The sequence below is a fragment of the Lactuca virosa genome, chromosome 5 (assembly GCF_052849685.1).
Source record: "Lactuca virosa cultivar CGN04683 chromosome 5, Lactuca_virosa_CGN04683_v6, whole genome shotgun sequence".
In the NCBI taxonomy this organism is placed as follows: domain Eukaryota; kingdom Viridiplantae; phylum Streptophyta; class Magnoliopsida; order Asterales; family Asteraceae; genus Lactuca; species Lactuca virosa.
Window position 1 is genome coordinate 91,699,870 of NC_136430.1, and position 21,450 is coordinate 91,721,319.

Here is a 21,450-nt window from a genome sequence, read left to right on the forward strand (position 1 = left end):
AGATTACGGCATCCCTCTTCTAAGTTATAAAATATTGTGTTGGGTCCTAGCCTTAATATTACATTTGGGTGTTTTGTTAAGGACTATCTCTATATCTAATCTAATCTATTCCCTCTTCTTTTCAGATGTCTTCCAATAACAATGCTTCTGGCTCAAACCCTACTAGCTCCTTCTCTCTCATGAATCTTTGTGGGAGAGTCATCTTTGATGGGTCCAACTTTACAGATTGGATCAGAAACATCAGGATGGTCACTCGGTATGAGAACAAAGAATATGTTCTCGACAAGGAGCTGAAGGTACCCGAGCCAACTGCTACTCCTGAAGAGCTTGCTGAATATGAGGTACATGAAAGAGATGCTACAAAAGTGGCATGCATCATGATGGCCACCATGACAGCCGAGCTCCAAAAGTCCTATGAGGACTATTATCCTTTTGAGATGCACCAGGACTTGATGGACCGCTACCATCAGCGTGCTCGTCAAGAGCGATATGAAATAATCTCCTCCATGATAACAACCCGAATAAAGGATGGTGAACCCATCACGAGCCACATGCAGAAAATGCAAAGGTATGTGGACCGTTTACTGAAGCTGAATGTGAACTTCCCTGAGGAGTTAGCAATAGACATCATTTTGTACTCCTTGCCATCGTGTTATGATCAATTTCGCATGACATATCACATGAACAAGGAAGAAGTCACCCTCAGCAAACTTCAAGGACTCTTGAAGACCGCCGAAAGTGGTATAAAGGGTAAGTCGGTTGTTACTACTCCTACTCCTACTCCAACTGCGGCCAATGTCTTGGCAATCGGGCATGGCAAAGGGAAGAAGAGAAAGAACCCTTCTAAGGGTACCAAGGGTAAGACCCTTGAAGGCTCCTCTTCAAGCAAAACCAAGAAAGGTTTTGTCACTCCTTCTGCTAACCCTAATAAGGCTGAATGCTTCTATTGCCATGAAAAGTCGCACTGGAAGTGAAACTGCCCAAAGTACCAGCAAGATTTGAAGGATGGGAAAGTAAAACCCAACCATGCAGGTATATACACTATATTGTCTAATAACTCACCTCATTCTAAGTCTTGGGTCCTTGATACAGGTTGTGGTATTCACATATGTTGTGATTTGCAGGGACTAAAAAGAAGTGAGAATGTGGAGCAGGGAAAGATAAACTTGATCATGGGAAACAGGAAAGCTTCACCTGTCACCAAGATAGGAGTTTATTCCTTAGTGCTAAATAGTGGGTTTACATTAGATTTGAATAAATGTTATTATTCGCCAGAAATGGCAAGAAATGTTATTTCCTTTCATGCATTGTATAAACAAGATTTTACCTTTTATTTTGATAATAATAATGGTAGTATTGATGCTTTCTTTAATAATGTTCTTTATTTTAAAGCATTACCTTGTGATGGCGTGTATGAAACTGTATCTGTTGTAGATAATCTAGGAAATAATGTATTGTGTATTAACTCTTCCATTAGCTTAGATAAAGCATCCTTATGGCATTGTTGTCTTGGACATGTAAGCAAGAAACGCATAGGCCAACTCCAAAAGGATGGAGTCTTGGAGTCATTTGACCTAAAGTCAGATGATAGTTGTGAATCTTGTTTGGTTGGTAAAATGACAAAGTCACCTTTTACTGGCACTTGTGCTAGGGGTGAAGGTTTGTTGGACCTCATACACACGGATGTGTGTGGACCCTTCAGAACTGCCACAAGAGATGCTAATCGGTTCTATGTGACTTTTACTGATGATTTTAGTAGATATGGATATGTCTACCTAATCAAGCATAAGTCAGAAACCTTTGAGAAATTCAAAGAGTTTAAGCAAGAAGTGGAGAATCAGTTGGGAAGGAACATTAAGATGCTTCGATCCGATCGTGGTGGTGAGTATCTTAGTACTCAGTTCCTTGACCATCTTAAGGAATGCGGGATTGTCTCACAATTGACACCTCCTAGGACACCACAGTTGAATGGTGTAGCTGAGAGGCGCAATCGGACCTTGTTGGACATGGTTCGTTCCATGATGAGTCGAGCTTCGCTACCAATCTCATTTTGGGCGTATGCCTTAGAGACTGCCGCCCATATCCTTAATCTAGTCCCTACAAAGAAGGTTGCCAAAACACCTCACCAGGTGTGGACTGTAAAAGTTCCCAATCTAGACCACATCAAGATTTGGGGTTGCGAGGCTTTCGTGAGACGCGATACTCACGATAAGCTCGAACCCCGAAGCGAAAGGTGTATTTTCATTGGCTACCCACATAAATCCTTTGGTTACATCTTCTACAGACCCAGTGATAATGTGGTCTTTGTAGCAAGAAGAGGATTCTTTCGAGAGAGAGAATTCATGAGCCAAGGAGACAGTGGGAGGAAAATTGACCTTGAGGAAATTCAAGAGTCAAGTGGTGAAGGAACCTCAAACCCTAGCCCTCAACCTGAGGAGGAAACTCCTGTTGAGCCGACTGAAGAATCTATACCTCTGAGGCGTTCCACCAGAGTTAGGAATGCACCTGAGCATTATTATGGTTTTCATATTACTGCAGAAGGTGAGACACTTATCAGTGATAACACACTGGTAAATCTAGATGAGCCTAACAGCTACACGGAGGCCATGGCAGGCCCTGAGGCTGCTAAATGGAAAGAGGCTATGGATAGCGACATACAGTCCATGTATGGCAATCAAGTTTGGAACTTGGTTGACAATGTACCTGATCGTAAGATGGGTGCAAATGGATCTTCAAGAAGAAGACCGACATGGATGGTAATGTACACACTTATAAGGCACGACCGGTTGCAAAGGGTTATTCTCAAACTCCGGGAGTTGATTATGATGAGACCTTTTCACCAGTGGCCAAGATTAAGTCTATTAGGGTTCTGTTAGCCATTGCTGCATTTCATGATTATGAAATATGGCAAATGGATGTCAAATCCGTTTTCCTTAATGGAAAGTTGGCTGAAGATGTTTACATGGTTCAGCCAGAGGGTTTTGTCAGTACAGAGTACCCCAGTAGAGTGTGTAAGCTCGAGAAATCCATTTATGGATTAAAACAGGCACCTCGCAGATGGAACCTTTGCTTTGATGAGAAAATCAAAGAATTTGGCTTTTCAAGGAGTGAAGATGAATCTTGTGTCTATATCAAGGCTAGTGGGAGTATAGTCAGCTTTTTGGTACTGTATGTGGATGACATACTACTCATAGGAAATGACATCCCTGATGGGTTTTTGAGCATTCTAACACTTCCTAAGTGTACATGCAACCCTAATAACCTTGAATCTATGTTTTCTCTATATACATGCAAATTTCTTTTCAAGGTTATTTCCTAACTAGCATGGGATGGGGATTACATAGAACATAAAACTAGTAGAAATACATACCTTGTTGTTGCTTGGATTCCTTCAAGACTTTGTGAGCCTAGCACCCCAAATGTTGTGCTTCAAATGCTTCACACAACACCACAAGACTTGGAATAACTTGAGAGAATACTTCTAGCACTCAAAATCGGTTATGCCCTCTCTAGTAACACTAGGTCACGATTTTGCTAGCCATAGGGTTCCTTTTATAGTGTTGTCACAATTAGGGTTTACACATGAATGCCCTTAATTGTCATGACTCTTGATTTCTCATGACCCATGGGTTTGTAACTCCCATGGACTATCCATGGAGCTCCATATGGTTATAACCAAACCCATAAACCATGGATCATTAATCCACCATAAAAGAATTGATGATTGTCATAATCAACCCTATATATTTAATTAGTCTCACTTTGATCACCAAATTAATACTAGATTAATACTTGATCAATACTAATTAAATAATACTATTATTAATATATTAGAACTTATAATATATTAATAATCATAAGTGCCTTATTCTCTCATCTAGTTTATCCAAGTATTGCAATGCCATGCAACCCAAATGGACCATGCCGGGTCGGGTCAAGTACATACCAAATAAAGTTATGGACTTAGACACTATATCCAACAGTCTCCCACTTGGATAAGTCTAATAACTATATTTGCAAATATGACTTCAAAATCCGACTAGCAATCGTAGCTCTTTCAAAGTCTCTCGGAACTGAGATGATGATGATACACCATTTAAGATAAGTGATCATATAATCCTCTGTTCTCATGATATCAGCCGGACAAACACATGGAACATGGTCTTACTTATTGTCCAGCATTTGTTTCTCGATCTCTGATTTGTTTCGACATAGAACTAAATTGAACACATCAATTAGGTTCTGACCGGGCCCGGTACATAAGTCAAAACCAAATCATCGAGGGGCCCATATATCGCTTCTATTTTTAGAAGGAACAGATAAAATTCGACTGATATGCTTGTACTAACTACTTGTTGAATTATTCACAAAGGCACGTTTTATGACATCGAGTTACCAATGCGTTTTCGTGCAATCAATGAATAACCAACTCATAGTCAACAACTCATATCTCTAGGTTTGAAGATTTATATGATATTACCGTCTCACGATCACTCGAGATAAATTCCATGAAGTGATGCAAGTGAGCGTGGGTTGGATCCAATACTCAGCCCTTATGAGTACTCATGAATGTTGTAGCAACCATTGCATTGTCCAGAGCACTTTTAGACAAATCATACAAGCCAAATTCATGACAGTCTTAAATCAATACTTACTTCCAAAGTTTGACTGATTGTGGATGGTTTGAATAATAACATAATTATTCTGGAAGTAAAAACATGCAAAATTGAAACATAGTAAACAATCAACACAAGATAGTAACACCTTACTCATAAATAAATAACAACTTTTATTTATCATCAAATGTCAATTACATTTTACAAGTTTCAGGAATCTAATTATTGAAACTAATATCATCCTTCAGCCTAATGCGCCTCGCATGCTGTAAATGCTTAACCCTGCTCAGTCCCTTCGTGAGGGGATCTGCCGGGTTCTCATCTGATGATACCCTCTTAGCCACGAGGAGTCCTTCTTCTATTCGATGTCTGATGAAATGGTATTTTCTGTCAATGTGCCTAGATCTCCCGTGATCTCTCGGTTCCTTAGCCAAAGCAACCGCACTTTCGCTGTCACAGAAAATTTCCATTGGCTCCTTTATAGCTGGTACAACTCCAAGGTCTCCGATGAAGTTCTTTAGCCATATCGCCTCCTTAGCTGCTTCACTTGCTGCTATGTACTCTGATTCACAAGTAGAATCAGCTACTGTCTCCTGCTTGGAACTTTTCCAAGTAATTTCCCCTCCATTTAGGATAAAGACCCAGCCTGACTGAGAGCGGAAATTATCCCTATCAGTCTGGAAGCTAGCATCGCTATATCCTTCCACTCTCAAGTCATCACTGCCTCCGAGGGTAAGGACCCAATCTTTAGTCCTCCGCAGATACTTGAGAATGTTCTTTACCGCTGTCCAGTGTGCTTTGCCAGGGTTCCCTTGATATCTACTGACCATGCTCAAAGCAAAAGCCACATCAGGGCGAGTACAAGTCATAGCATACATGATCGAGCCCACAGCGGAAGCATATGGTATATGACTCATCTCAGCTATCTCAGCCTCTGTACTCGGACTCTGAGTCTTACTCAGCTTGGCATTACTCTGGACGGGTAATTCCCCTTTCTTGGATTCTTGCATGCTGAACCTCTTCAGCACCTTATCCAAGTAAGTACTTTGACTAAGTCCAATTAGTCTCTTACTCCCATCTCTCAATATCCTTATCCCTAGGATATAAGCAGCTTCCCCAAGGTCCTTCATAGCGAAACACTTCCCAAGCCAGGACTTAACCTCCTGCAAGGTTGGGACGTCGTTTCCTATGAGAAGTATGTCATCCACATACAACACCAAGAAGCTAACTATGCTCCCACTAGCCCTGACATACACACAAGACTCATCCTCACTCCTAGAAAAGCCAAACTCTTTGACTTTCTCATCAAAGCAAAGATTCCATCTGCGAGATGCTTGTTTCAATCCATAAATGGATTTATCAAGCTTACACACTCTATTAGGGTATCTTGTATCGACAAAACCCTCTGGTTGAGCCATGTAAACATCCTCAGCCAACTTTCCATTAAGGAAAGCGGTTTTGACATCCATTTGCCATATTTCATAATCATGAAATGCAGCTATAGCTAGCAAAACCCTAATAGACTTAATCTTCGCTACTGGTGAGAAGGTCTCATCATAGTCAACTCCCGGAGTTTGAGTAAAGCCCTTCGCAACCAGTCGCGCTTTATAAGTGTGTACGTTCCCATCCATGTCGGTCTTCTTCTTGAAGATCCATTTGCACCCAACTGTCTTACGACCTGGTACATTGTCAACCAAGTTCCAAACTTGAGTGTCATACATGGACTGAATCTCGCTGTCCATAGCCTCCTTCCATTTAGCAGACTCAGGGCCTCCTATGGCTTCCCTGTAGTTATTAGGTTCATCCAAATCTATTAGTGTACTATCACTAATAAATGTATCACCTTCAGTGGTGATGTGATAACCATAATAAAAATCAGGTGTGTTCCTCACCCTAGTGGAACGTCTTGGAGGTACAGACTCATCTATCGGATCAACAGGAGTTTCCTCCTCAGGTTGGTCGATAGCATTTGAGGTTCCTTCACCACTTGACTCTTGAAGCTCTTCAAGGTCAATTTGCCCCCTACTGTCCGCTTGGCTTATGAATTCTCTCTCACGAAAGACTCCTCTTCTTGCTACAAAGACCACATTATCACTGGGTCTGTAGAAGAGGTAACCAAAGGATCTCTGTGGGTAGCCGATGAAAATACACCTCTCACTTCGAGGTTCAAGCTTATCATGAGTCTCACGCCTCACGAAAGCTTCACAACCCCAAATCTTGATGTGGTCCAAATTGGGAACTTTCCCAGTCCACATCTCGTGAGGTGTTTTGGCAACCTTTTTAGTAGGGACTAGATTAAGGATATGGGCGGCAGTCTCTAAGGCATACCCCCAGAAAGAGATTGGTAACGAAGATCGACTCATCATGGAACGAACCATATCCAACAAGGTTCGATTGCGCCTCTCAGCTACACCATTCAACTGTGGTGTTCTGGGAGGTGTCAATTGTGAGACAATCCCACATTCCTTAAGATAGTCAAGGAACTCAATGCTAAGATACTCTCCTCCCCGATCGGATCGGAGCATCTTGATGTTCCTGCCCAATTGATTCTCCACTTCCTGCTTAAACTCTTTGAACTTTTCAAAGGTTTCTGACTTATGCTTGATCAAGTAAATATATCCATATCTACTGTAATCATCAGTAAAAGTCACATAATAGCGATTAGCATCCCTTGTAGCAACTCTGAAGGGCCCACACACATCCGTGTGTACAAGGTCCAACAAACCTTCACCCCTATCACAAGTACCTGTGAAGGGTGACTTTGTCATTTTTCCAAGTAAACAAGACTCGCAACTATCATCTGACTTGAGGTCAAATGATTCCAAGACTCCAGCCTTTTGGAGTTGGCCTATGCGCTTCTTGTTAACATGTCCAAGACGACAATGCCACAAGGATGCTTTATCCAAGCTATCTGAAGAATCAATATACAACACATTATTTCCTAGATTGTCTATAACATTCACGGCTTCATATACACCATCACAAGGTAATGCTTTAAAGTAAAATACATCATTGTAATAAACATTAATAGCACCATTTTTATTATCAAATGAAAATGAAAAACCTTGTTTGTACAAGCCATGAAAAGAAATAATATTTCTCGCCATTTCGGGCGAGTAACAACACTTATTCAAATCTAACATTAACCCATTATTAAGCAATAAAGAATAAACTCCTATCTTGGTAACAGGTGATGCTTTCCTGTTGCCCATGACTAAGTTTATCTTCCCGTGCTCCACTTGCTCACTTCTTCTTAGTGCCTGCAAATCAGTACAAATGTGAATACCACAACCTGTATCAAGCACCCAAGAATTAGCATTAGATGAGTTATTAGACAATATTGTGTAAATACCTGCATGGGTGGGTTTAACCTTCCCATCCTTTACATCTTGCAGATATTTAGGGCAGCTTCGCTTGAAGTGTCCCTTATCCTGGCAATAGAAGCACTGTGCTTCCTTTGGGTTTTAAGAAGGAGTAATGGGACCTTTCTTTGTCCCACTTGAAGAGGAACCATCAAGAGTCTTACCCTTGGTACCCTTCGAAGGGCTTTTCCTCTTCTTACCCTTTCCCTGCCCAATAGCCAGAACAGGGGCTCTTGAAGGAGTAGAAGTAGCAACCGCTTTACCCTTAAGGCCATTTTCAGCTGTCCTTAAGAGTCCTTGAAGTTTGCTAAGTGTGACTTCCTCCTTGTTCATATGATAGGTCATACGAAACTGATCATAACTTGGAGGTAAGGAATGGAGAATGATGTCAATCGCCATTTCCTCAGGAAAGTCAACATTTAGCTTTAGCAACCGGTCAACGAACCTTTACATCTTCTGCAAGTGACCGGTGATGGGTTCACCATCCTTCATCCTTGCGGTTATCATGGAGGAGATGATTTCATACCTCTCCTGACGCGCGCTCTGATGGTACCTTTCCATCAGATCCAGGTGCATCTCATAGGGGTAGAAATCTTTATAGGATTTTTGAAGTTCAGGAGTCATGGTGGCCATCATGATGCATGCTACTTTAGTAGCATCCTTTTCATGTGCAACAAACTCCGCAAACTCTTCAGGAGTAGCAGTGGCTTCATTCACAACCTTAAGCTCCCTATCGAGGACATATTCTTTGTCCTCATAGCGGGTAATCATTATGATGTTTCTGATCCACTCATTGAAATTGGATCCATCAAAGATGACCTTACCACACAAGTTCATAAGGGAAAAGGAGCCTGTTGGATTTGAGCCAGAAGCATTGTTGGAAGACATCTTGAAAGGAAAGAAAGACAAGTTTCATTAGATTAGGAATCCTTAATAATTCACCCAAATGAAATATTAAGGCTAGGATCCAACAAACTATTTATAGTTGGAAGAGGGATGCCGTAATCCATACTATAAAATATTTGAAGGTAGGTAAATGACGATTTACCAATTTCCACCATAAGAACGAAATATTTTATTATTAGGTTTTATTGGTTTTGAAACTCCTAGATCTTTTGAGATACATTGAACTTTTCAATGGCATGTTTGAATCTCGATTGTGCCCTCTCAAGTTTGTGACTGGGATGCCGAGGATCATAAACAAGGTGTGAATAACCATATAAATTGACTTGGTACCCTCAACAATATTACCTAATCGATGTGCCGGTTAACCACACACGCTCCACCGATCTATAATAAGGTCAAGTTACCCTTTGCCACTCTTACTAGTCCATGTTAGTGTGCCGGTTAACCACACACGCTCCACTAACGACTTGGTAAGGTACAAAGTGTAATTTTATGGGCTAGCACCAATTTCACATTTTCCTAAAGTAACTAAGATTGGGAATTTATAATGTATAGTTACTTTATAATTCATTATACTTTTAACAAGTATTTAAAGTCGTATCCTACCCGTTTGGCTAACGACCCTCCACCGATCAAGGAAGCGATGGGTGAGAGTGGACACCCATTAAGTCACCATTTTATAGGCAACAACCTTATACCCCCCTTATAGACCGGCTTCGTGAATGAGGCCTACTAACGGTAAGAATGACATATTCTTATACATATCTATATAATAAAATTATAATAATAGTATAAGTATTGATTTTTAAACTTTTTAAAAATCTAAGGTTTAATTTGGAATTAAAGTATTAAAGTGTAAGACTTTTCAAATTCCAAAACTTGAGGGCAAGATTTGAAACTATTCCAAGTCTCTTCAATCTCTTCAATTTGTAACTTATGAGTTTTAATGGTTCATAAAAAGAAGACTCTTCATTTTATGAAACCTCTTTAGTTCTTTAATCATAATTAAAAGAAGTGACTTTTGGTTATCCATAACTTGAGGACAAGTTATGGACACCATCATAGCCATTAAGATCATGAATTAAACACACATGGAGGTTACACATAATTCCTATGATCTTCTAAACTCATATGAACACAAATTCATGTCAAGCAATTTCAAGAAAATCATATAAACATATACAATACTTGAAAATTGATAAAAGTCATGTAAAATGGGTTAACATAATCATTATCATTTTGAAAAACAAATTTTACAAGTCCAAAACAGATTGGGATAATGATCTTAATCCATTTCCAGCAACAAAACTCGAAAAAACTGCCCAACACGCTCCTACTCGCCGAGTGCATTATTCTACTCGTCGAGTAGGATGAATTTGTTCATGGACTCGGCGAGTCCTCCCCATGGACTCGGCGAGTCCAGTCGTCAGAGTGCAGAATTTTTCGATTTTTAAGCAGTTTTGCAACAAGTATACAGAAAACAATCCTAGGCTCTGACACCACTGATGGGTTTTTGAGCATTCTAACACTTCCTAAGTGTACATGCAACCCTAATAACCTTGAATCTATGTTTTCTCTATATACATGCAAATTTCTTTTCAAGGTTATTTCCTAACTAGCATGGGATGGGGATTACATAGAACATAAAACTAGTAGAAATACATACCTTGTTGTTGCTTGGATTCCTTCAAGACTTTGTGAGCCTAGCACCCCAAATGGTGTGCCTCAAATGCGTCACACAACACCACAAGACTTGGAATAACTTGAGAGAATACTTCTAGCACTCAAAATCGGTTATGCCCTCTCTAGTAACACTAGGTCACGATTTTGCTAGCCATAGGGTTCCTTTTATAGTGTTGTCACAATTAGGGTTTACACATGAATGCCCTTAATTGTCATGACTCTTGATTTCTCATGACCCATGGGTTTGTAACTCCCATGGACTATCCATGGAGCTCCATATGGTTATAACCAAACCCATAAACCATGGATCATTAATCCACCATAAAAGAATTGATGATTGTCATAATCAACCCTATATATTTAATTAGCCTCACTTTGATCACCAAATTAATACTAGATTAATACTTGATCAATACTAATTAAATAATACTATTATTAATATATTAGAACTTATAATATATTAATAATCATAAGTGCCTTATTCTCTCATCTGGTCTATCCAAGTATTGCAATGCCATGCAACCCAAATGGACCATGCCGGGTCGGGTCAAGTACATACCAAATAAAGTTATGGACTTAGACACTATATCCAACAATCCCAACCCTGCAGGAAGTAAAGTCCTGGCTTGGGAAGTATTTCGCTGTGAAGGACCTTGGAGAAGCTGCCTATATCCTAGGGATAAGGATTTTGAGAAACAGGAGTAAAAGACTAATTGGACTTAGTCAAAGCACCTATGTGGACAAAGTGTTGAAAAGGTTCAACATGCATAACTCCAAGAAAGGAGAGTTACCTATCCAGAGTAACGCCAGATTGAGTAAGACACAAAGCCCTAGTACTGAGGCTGAGATAGCAGAAATGAGTCGAATACCTTATGCTTCAGCTGTAGGATCGATCATGTATGCTATGACGTGTACTCGACCTGATGTAGCCTTTGCTTTGAGAATGGTTAGCAGGTATCAGGGGAACCCTGGCAAGGCACACTGGACTGCGGTAAAGAATATCCTCAAGTACCTACGGAGGACTAAGGACTGGGTCCTTACCCTCGGTGGTAGTAAGGACTTGAGAGTTGTAGGGTACAGTGATGCTAGCTTTCAGACTGACAGGGATAATTTCCGCTCTCAATCGGGCTGGGTCTTTACTCTAAACGGAGGGGCAATTACTTGGAAAAGTTCCAAGCAGGAGACAGTGGCTGATTCCACTTGTGAATCAGAGTATATAGCAGCAAGCGAGGCAGCAAAGGAGGCTATATGGCTAAAGAACTTCATCGGAGACCTTGGAGTTGTACCAGCTATAAAGGAGCCAATGGAGATTTTCTGTGACAACATTGACAGAAAATAGTGCGGTTGCCTTAGCCAAGGAACCAAGAGATCATGGGAGATCCAGACACATTGACAGAAAATATCACTTCATCAGACATCGAATAGAAGAAGGAATCCTCGTGGCAAAGAGGGTATCATCGGATGAGAACCCAACAGATCCCCTCACGAAGGGACTGACTCGGGCTAAGCATCTCCAGCATGCTCGGAGCATAGGGCTGAAGGATGATATTAGTTTTAGTAGTTAGATAATCTTGAAATTTGTAAAATGTAATTGACATTTGATGATAAATAAAAGTTGTTATTTATGAGTAAAGTGTTGCTATCTCTTGTCAATCGTTTACTATTATTTCTTTTTGCATGTTTTGACTTCCAGAATAATTATGTTATGGTTTATATCATATTATTCGAACTCTCCACAGTCGGTCATATGTTGGAAGTAGATATGAATCAAGACTGTCATGGGTTGGCTTGTAGAGGTCTAAGATGTTAGACAAAGCGGGGCTACAGCACTCATGAGTGCTCATAAGTTCTGAGTATTGGATTCAACCCACGATCACTTGTATCACTTCATGGAATTTATCTCGAGTGATCGTGAGACGGTAATATCATATAAGTCTTCAAACCTAGAGATATGATTTGTTGCCTATGAGTTGGTTATGCATTGATTGCATGAAAACGCATTGGTAACTCGATGTTATAAACCGTGCTTTTGTGTGTAATTCAACAAGTAATAGAGCAAACATATGAGTCGAAGTTTATCTGTTCCTTCTAGGATTAGAAGCAATATCTGGGCCCCTCGATGATTTTGTTTTGACCTATGTACCGGGCCCGGTCAGAACTAAATTGATGTGTTCAGTTAAGTTCTATGTCAAACAAATCGGAAATCGGGAAACAAATGCTGGACAATAAGCAAGACCATGTTCCATGTATTTGTCCGGCTGATATCTAGAACAGAGGATTATATGATCACTTATCTAAAATGGCGTTTCATAGTTCAACAGAGTTTAAAGAGCTACGATTGCTGATCGGTTCCTGAAGTCATACTTGCAACTATAGTTATTAGACTTATCCAAGTGGGAGACTGTTGGATATAGTGTCTAAGTCCATAACTATATTTGGTATGTACTTGACCCGACCCGACATGGTCCATTTGGGTTGCACTTCACCCAAACAATTTATGGATAATCGTTTGAGAATAGTATAAGTTATGATTTATTAATATATTATAAGTCCTAATATATTAATATAAAATCATATTATTTAATTAGTATTGATCTATAATTAATTTAGAGATCAAAAGTATGACTAATTAAATATGGGCTCTTGTATTTATATAGTGTGGGCTAATGCTTATTTGGAATGGGCTAGGCTTGCATGGAAAGTCCATGGATACTCCATGGAGCTTTAACCCATGGATCTCATGGAAATGAAAAGACATGGGTATTAGGGTTTACATGAATGTAACCCTAATCCACCACACTATATATAGGAGGCTTTGGTTCTTGAAATTGCACTAGTTGATGTGTGTAAACTAAGAGGGCCGATTTCAAGAAGTTTGTGACTATTCTCTCAAGTTTCCAAGTTTGTGGTGATTTGTGACTTCCATTTGAGGCATCCATATTATTGGTGCTAGGCTCTCAAACTCCAAGCAATCAACTACTACTACAAGGTAAGTAATTCTACTAGTTTTATTTGATTCAAGTACCCCATGCCATGCTAGTTAGGATAAGAACCTTGGAAAAATAATTATTTGCATGTATCTTAGTCAAACATAGATCCAAGGTTTCTAGGGTTGCATGTACACCATAGGAGTGTTAGAATGCTGAAAACCCATCAAAACTTACTTGAGCTCGGCTGGTCGCACGCATCACACACCTTGTTCTTTCTCAAAACCCCTTTGACTCAGATTTTAGAAAACCATTTTCTTTGTAAAAATCTTTTAAATCCCTCGGTTTGAGTCCAGACACCCCCGAGGGTGTGTCCGAATCCCTCAAACCAGGGCTCTGATACCAACTTGTAACATCCCAATTTTCAAGCCAATTTTTTTTTAATTAAGTAATTCTCAACATAGTTTACCAAAACACTTCCCATGGCATATCATTTGCAAACAAGAATATAACAATGTGTCTGAAAATCATAATGTCAAAGTAAAATCAATCAGAGTACAATCCCAGAAAACTCCATGCGGAAATCATGTGTGTGTGATGCGCTGCTACACTGTCGGCTCCTTCCCCTTAGACGAAGAGGTACCTGAAACCAAAACTAAAACTATAAGCACAAAGCTTAGTGAGTTCCCCCATCATACCACATACCATACAGATACATCATAGACATACTGCCGGACAATTCTGGGGTGCCCGACCTACCCAGTACGACCATTCTGGGGTGCCGACCTACCCATGTCAAGCCATTCTGGGGTGCTGACCTACCCATGTCAAGCCATTCTGGGGTGCTGACCTACCCTTCGGTCCTATCAACCGAACCTCGGGGGCTAATCCACCCCCTACTGCTATTATCACATATATCATAATATAAACATACTGTCAGACATATCTGGGGTGTCTGACCTACCCTTCGGTCCTAACAACCGAACTTCGGGACTATTCCCTCCCTACTAAGACTATCACATATAACATATCATGCTAGCATATAAACATATCATCACATACTGTCAGACATATCTGGGGTGTCTGACCTACCCTTCGGTCCTAACAACCGAACCCTACTACTGTCACATATAACATATCATGCCAGCATATAACATATCAGGTAGTAGCAAATCCAGATGATATCACAAAGACAATCATCTAACATACAACTCCTACTGGTGGGCCGTCATTGTGGCCGTAGACCCACCGCTACTGGAAGGTAACTCACCTCGAACGAGTAGCTGCTGATAATCTGTGCGGGAAATCTTTGTCTGCTGCTGCTCCGGAAATCCTCCGGCTATAATCCCCACAAAACACTTAATCAGAGTCTGATATCTATTCTTAGGGTAAAATGACCATTTACCCCTGACCAATGTCCAAGTCAAAGTCAAAGTCAACTTCCAGTTGACCCGACTCGCCGAGTTGGGCCACCAACTCGTCGAGTCCCTATCTCTTCACTGTCCCCCATCCACGTCTCTACTCGTCGAGTTTAGCAACGACTCGACGAGTTCTCCTTCTAACACAACCTCGGATGAACCCTCATCCGACTCGCCGAGCGGTATGAACACTCGTCGAGTCCATCTTCATCCTATGAACACGTCCTGTCCTCGACTCGCCGAGTTGTATGAACAACTCGTCGAGTTCATCTTCAAGAGTTGGGAGATTGCCTTGGACTCGCCGAGTCGGCTCATGCACTCGCCGAGTCCTATGAACTCCAGGACTAAGGCTTATCCCAATACGTTTGGGTCACTCCCCTGGACCCTCTAAAACCTTTCTTTCACTCAACTGGGTCTCTTGAACCATAACAGAAAAAAAAGGAAGTCAAGCCTCGGACTCGCCGAGTCCCAAGAACGACTCGCCGAGTCGATAGAGTCCCGAGTCTATTCCTTCGATTTCTGGTGTACAACTTTTGTCCAAATGATAGATCCAAGCCCCTAAGCTCGATCTAGCACATAAAGTTACAAACTTTACGTGCATACATGGGACTTTTGAGCCTAAAAAGCCCTAAAATGGCTTTTATGTTGCATGGGACCTTCCTTGAGTGCAAAAACAAACCCAATCTGCCTTGTGACTCTTCCCAAGTCCTAGATCCGAAGTTTTGACCCCCAACCATGCTTGCAATCATGGTTGGTTACCAAGAATGGCTTATAAAAGCCCTAAATCTCTCCAAAAAGGGATCTAGCAAATGAACATGCAAGGTATCGACTTTTTGTGGTCAAAACCCACAAAAATCACTCAAAAGCTAGATCTTGCACCAAAACACTTAGGGTTTGCTATGGAGGGTTTCTGGGAGCAATAGGGACGAGTGGTGGCTGAAAGAGATGATTAAATAGGGTGCAAACCCTCAGATTAGGGTTTTTGTCCAGTCAGAGCCTACTCGTCGAGTCCAGGACCCGACTCGACGAGTCCCATACTTAAATCCCGCGTCTCATCCCGCTTCTACTCGGCAAGTTGGGCCTTCAACTCGCCGAGTCCCAGGCCAAAAATGCAAAATCACTTAAATAAAATACATACCAGGAACCAGGTGCTACAGTACCAGATGAGTACGCCCAACGTACTCAGTTTGTTGGCATTTCATTATTGGACTTTGGCTTGGGCCTTGATTTGGACTTGGAAGATTAAGGTTAGTTAGGCCATCTAATTTTGGTAGTTTTTAGGCCAAGTATGTTATTGGGACTTGGGCTAAGGCCCATGTGAATGAGTTGGCCCCAATTGGAAATTGGGCCATATTTTGGGCCTTGGTGGATGCTTTAACTTTTGGGCCCATTGGATTGAGGTTATGGGCTTCACTATTGGACCAAGCTAGGGTAGGGGTAAAATTGTCTTTTTACCCCAAGTAGTACTTTTGGTTATGTTGTAGATCCCAAACATTAATTAGTTTTTATGTGGCAATTGATAGCTTGTCGAGCTGTAGGACCAGTAGTCAGGGATCATTCGTTTCTTTCGGCTTTTCGAGGTGAGTTTTCCTCACTGGGTTTAGCGGGTCGAAGGCACCAATACCGACCCATGTTTATGTTATGTCAGTATGCTAACTGTCTGCGTGACTCTGGCATGTTTTATGTGTTTATATGCTTACCGGGCGGGGCCCGATGACCAATTGTATGCTATGCATCTGTGTGATTATTGCATGTGTATGTGATTACTTGATATATGTTATATGTATGCTGGGCGGGGCCCGATCTATTACCGAGCGGGGATCGAAACCGGGTGGGGACCAAAGACGGGGCGGGGCCCATTATATGTTTATCGTATGTATGGTATGTGGTACTTTGGGAATCTCACTAAGCTTTGTGCTTACGGTTTTCTGTTTATGTTTCAGGTACTTCCAGTTCCAAGGGGAAGAGCTCGGGTTGACTGCATCGCACACACCATTGGGATTCCGCATATGATCTTTACTCTGATTTTTATGACATTTGATATATTGGGTTTGTTGAGATGTATGGATGATATTTGAAAATATTATTTTTATCTATTTTAAAAATGAAATTTTGGGACCATATTTTTGGGGTGTTTCATCTTCATACAAGCTTCGTTTCAACGTATTTTATAACCACACATAGCTATCGACGAGATCTACAACTTTCATTTAGACTCCGTCGACTAATTTTTACTTTATTTTTAAAGTTATATTTTTAAGAGGCTTAGACTGTTAAAGTCGGTTAAAAACTCATATCTCTCTCATATATCGATGGATAGGTATTGACGAGATCTTCAACTCTAGTTTCGATTGTTTTTCCTAACAATCGATCGATTTCAATTTTGGTTTTTGTGATAACATAGTCGTGCTGAAAACTTTGAAAAATCATAACTTCCTCGTATGAAGTCAAATTTAGACGTTCTCTACATGTGCGCTCTCGGTTTTACGATTACTACGATTTCCATTTAGATTACTTGTAACGTCCTACTTTTTTTAGTTATTAGTAATGGAATTTTATTTATATGAATATATCCAAAAATAAAGATATCATGACAGTGATAAAAATGTTATTGAGACACATACACGAGAGGTACTTTATAAGTAAGGTCCTTACGTTCTAATTCAAAATTGAGAAATACAAACAAATATATAGGTGATAATAAACTGCGTTATCTAGGAAAAAAATAGAAAGATAGAGAATCTCATATTGAAACAAAACGAATGTAATTCACTAATTCGTATTTCATAATTACAAGTCACAATTGAGAAGCAAGATATGTGAACTTATAAGGTAGCAAGTCTTAGTTACAAATGATCCCGATTGATTGGATATGGGCGACTATATTGGGATTTTGCGATCTTTGCATGTCATCAATCTTTCGATTGCAACCTCTCAATCGTCTTCGTATCTATACGACTGCTCAACACTCAGAGGGTGTTTGGCTAAGCTTTTTTTTGAACAGCTTAAAGATGAACTTTATTAAAAAAACTTGTAAGAATCTAGAGGAAAAGAAATTACAAAACATTACAAAGCAATGGGTTTTGTAACCACGTTGTCCAATTGAGTCTACTTTTAGAATTACTATTCGAAAACCAATCAAAAAATACATTGCAATTTTTTCAAAAATACTACTACTTTTAATTTTGGACGATTGAAATATTTGATTATTTCGATAAGTCCAAAGCATCCATATAGCGGTCAATATATCACCTCCAAAACCTTCCTCTTCGCAACCACCATATTCACTGTATTTGTCCATGTTAACAACTCAGCAACAGTGATCAACATAGGTAAAGTAACATCAAGACATATTTCAATCTGAGACCAAATCTGGGCAGGAACCTCACAGAACATAAACACATGATTTGTATCTTCAACACACCGATCATAAGTCGGGCGTAACAAAGAATGAACCTCAATACCTCTTCCACTGAGATTCAACCTAATGGGGATTTTATTTAAAAGGACACGCCAAATCAAAATATTAACCTTTATAGGAGCATATCTATTCCATCGAGTTGGTATATTACCCGGGTGAGTAATAACCTCATCGATATGAATCCGAGCACTCTTGACCGTGAATTGCCCTCAGTATCAAGATCCCAACTCCTACAATCACTACCATTACCGATATTAACATTTTCAAGCAAGCCACCCAACACCAATAACCGATCAACTGTATGACCACCATTTATTTGTCTAATCCAAGACCACTCCCAATTACCATCTTGATAGATGTCAGCAATAACACAATATTTATTAACTTCCAAAACATACAATCTAGGAAACTGGTCCATAAGCTTTGTATCTACAACCCAAATATCCTTCCAAAACCGAGTCAAGACACCATCACCAATCTTTTTTTCGCATAAAAACATGGGGTAAGATATGTTTGGTATTTAGCTTATCAAACAAACGCACTAAACTTCACCAAACTCCTCCCACTCTCAGGTTTTCATCAAAACAACCCAACCCCCCAAACGGCTCATGTATACTTTTAATCACCTTAACCCATATGGCTCCATTATCTGTTAGAAACCGCCACTTCCATTTTTGAAGCAACGCTAGATTGAAAGCTTTCAAGCACCCAATCCCCAATTCCCCTCTGTCCAAAGACGTCAGAGTTATATCCCATTTAATCCAATGTATTTTCTTTTCCGTCTCATCCCCTCCCCAAAAGTATCGAGCTCGTAACATTTCCAAGGTATTACACACCGTATCTGGAACTTTAAACAACGACATAAAGTAAATACTCAAACTCCCAAGCACCGATTTAATCAATGTCAACCGGCTGCCAATCGAAAGCATTTTAATTTTCCAATTTGCAAGTCTTTTTTTAAAATTTTCAACCACCATTTTCCATCCCTCCACCCTCCCCATTTTTGAACCTATAGGCAACCCAAGGTACAAAAAAGGTATTTTTTCTGTAGAGCAACCAGCACCAACCGCAAGGTTTTCCACTTTAGCAATAGACACTCCAATCCCAAAAAGATTAGACTTTTGTATGTTAATTTTAAAACCAGACTGTAACACCCCAATTTTCAGGTATGAGATTTATTCCATTTTTGCATGTTCTCCTCTGAAACGCGGCGTGGTGAAGCCTCACCACGACGTCTTGAGGAACTATTGGGCCGTGTGTTTTATGGACCAACACGACGTGTTGGTGGGCAAACATGGCGTGTTGGCGGCTGGTTGAGAAAACCCTAATTTTTAGGGTTTTGCACCCTATATAATCTCCTTAAGTCCCAAGGGGTGGTCCTTTATCAGCCTCCAACCCCCCCCCCCCCCTTATCGACCCTTAAGAACCCTAATCATCTTTCCCTCTCTTTTATGAGCTAGTGTGGTGTTTTTGGAGCCAAAGAAGAAAAAAGTTGGAAGAAAGAAGTAAGGATCTAACAAGCAAGCCCTCATCTTTCAGTTTGACACTTTTCTGGACCTTTGCAAGTGTCCAAGATCTGATTTTTATTCCTCTATGCTGCTAGATCTTGAGTTTTGTCCCTTTTCTTGTTGTTCTTGAGTGGGGGAATGGTTGGATTTCATAAAGTTAGCAACTTTATGAATCTATAGGTATAAGTGACCTTCTAGACTCTTGGATCTGGCCTATAGTCGAGTTTTGATGCCATGCATGGGGAGTAGGTCATAAATCCCCATTTTCACCTATTTTGGGTTCAAGACATGCATTGGACATGCATGTCTATAAAGCACCGACTTTTGGGATGGTTTTGGTGCTAGAATCTCTTCTGGAAAGGATGGGTTTCAGACTTCAAGGATTTAGTGCTTATTGGTTAAGCCCTTGAATCTTCAAGCATTGTGGTTGGGTTTTTGGACCCTTGGAGTTGCTCCAAAGGATAAAGTTGGAAACTTTATCCTTCTTGGTAGCATTTGGGTCTGGATCTGAGCCTTGGAGTCCCTGAAATCGAAGAAACCAGCTTAATGTATTAAGGTGCTGGAACTCGAGAAAACACAACGTGTTTTCAAGCCAAGACAACGTGTTGGCTGGAGTTTTCCCGATCGTCTGGATGCTATCGAAACATGGCTTGTTTGCTAGTAAACACGACGTGTTGGGTAAACATGGACTGTTGACCTTGACCGTTGACTTTGACTTTGAGCAAGTTTGATCTTGAGGGTATTTTGGGTATTTTGGAATTCTTATGGAAATTGGCCATTTGTTGGAACTAGGTATCGTGTAGAGAGATGACATTCGGAGTCGGGCCTCATCAGTTCTACTTAGTTTGCGAGGTGAGTTGTCCTCACTGTACTTGCGGGTCGAAGGCTCCAATACCGATTGGATTAATATCCTGTTATGCATGCTATTGTATTGTTATGATATGTTAGATCGGTATCCTAGTAGATAGGATGCTGCTATGCTTAGTGATCTGTAGATCTGTGTGACTGGCTGTAGACTGTTATATGATTATCTGTTATATGTGCACATGTTTGGTCGGTGGCTGAGGCTTCACTGCTTTGTGCGTAAGCCAACAGGCTGGGACATTCCAACCTGATGGTTGAGGGCCTAGGGTATTCTATTCTGAGGATGATTGGACCCATAGTATATTGACATTCCAACCCAATGGTTGAGGGACATGGGGTATTCCAACCCAATGGTTGATTGGGCCCATAATATGTTGGCATTCCAACCCGATGGTTGATGGGTCTGGGCTATTCCAACCTGATGGTTGATTGGACCCATAATATGCTGTTATTATATTTGTGTTATTGTTTATGTGTTGGTATTTTGGGGGAACTCACTAAGCTTTGAGCTTATAGTTTTAGATTATGTTTTAGGTACCTCAAGGGATCGCGAGAAGACGAAGGCATGATCATGCACCTCATCATGTTTTACTTTATGATTTTGGGATTTCTCTGATAATGAACTTATTTTGAAAACAAGATGTAAACAATGATGGTTTTTGGGTTGTTTAAAAAAAAGTTTAAATTTTCATGAATTTTGCGTATGTTACACAGACACCAGATAAAAGCAGTTTAGAATTCTAAC

General features: G+C 40.4%; 1 protein-coding gene across 1 annotated transcript; it reads right to left on the bottom strand.

Annotated features, from left to right (window-relative positions):
- Positions 1-18,152: 18,152 nt before the first annotated feature.
- LOC145111472 (uncharacterized) lies at positions 18,153-19,334 on the bottom strand. The gene is made up of 3 exons (XM_079047744.1): positions 18,960-19,334; positions 18,501-18,811; positions 18,153-18,396 (listed from the first exon to the last, which is right to left on the bottom strand). The coding sequence occupies exons 1-3, from the start codon at positions 19,332-19,334 to the stop codon at positions 18,153-18,155; spliced, it is 930 nt and encodes a 309-aa protein (XP_078903870.1).
- Positions 19,335-21,450: the final 2,116 nt, after the last annotated feature.

Coding starts and splice junctions, on each gene's coding strand:
- LOC145111472 (XM_079047744.1), bottom strand. CDS start 19,334: ATGGGGAGGGTGGAGGGATGGAAAATGGTGGTTGAAAATTTTAAAAAA. Junction 18,812..18,959: donor ATGGAGCCATATGGGTTAAG/GTGATTAAAAGT, acceptor TGCGAAAAAAAG/ATTGGTGATGGTGTCTTGAC. Junction 18,397..18,500: donor CTCGGATTCATATCGATGAG/GTTATTACTCAC, acceptor AATCCCCATTAG/GTTGAATCTCAGTGGAAGAG.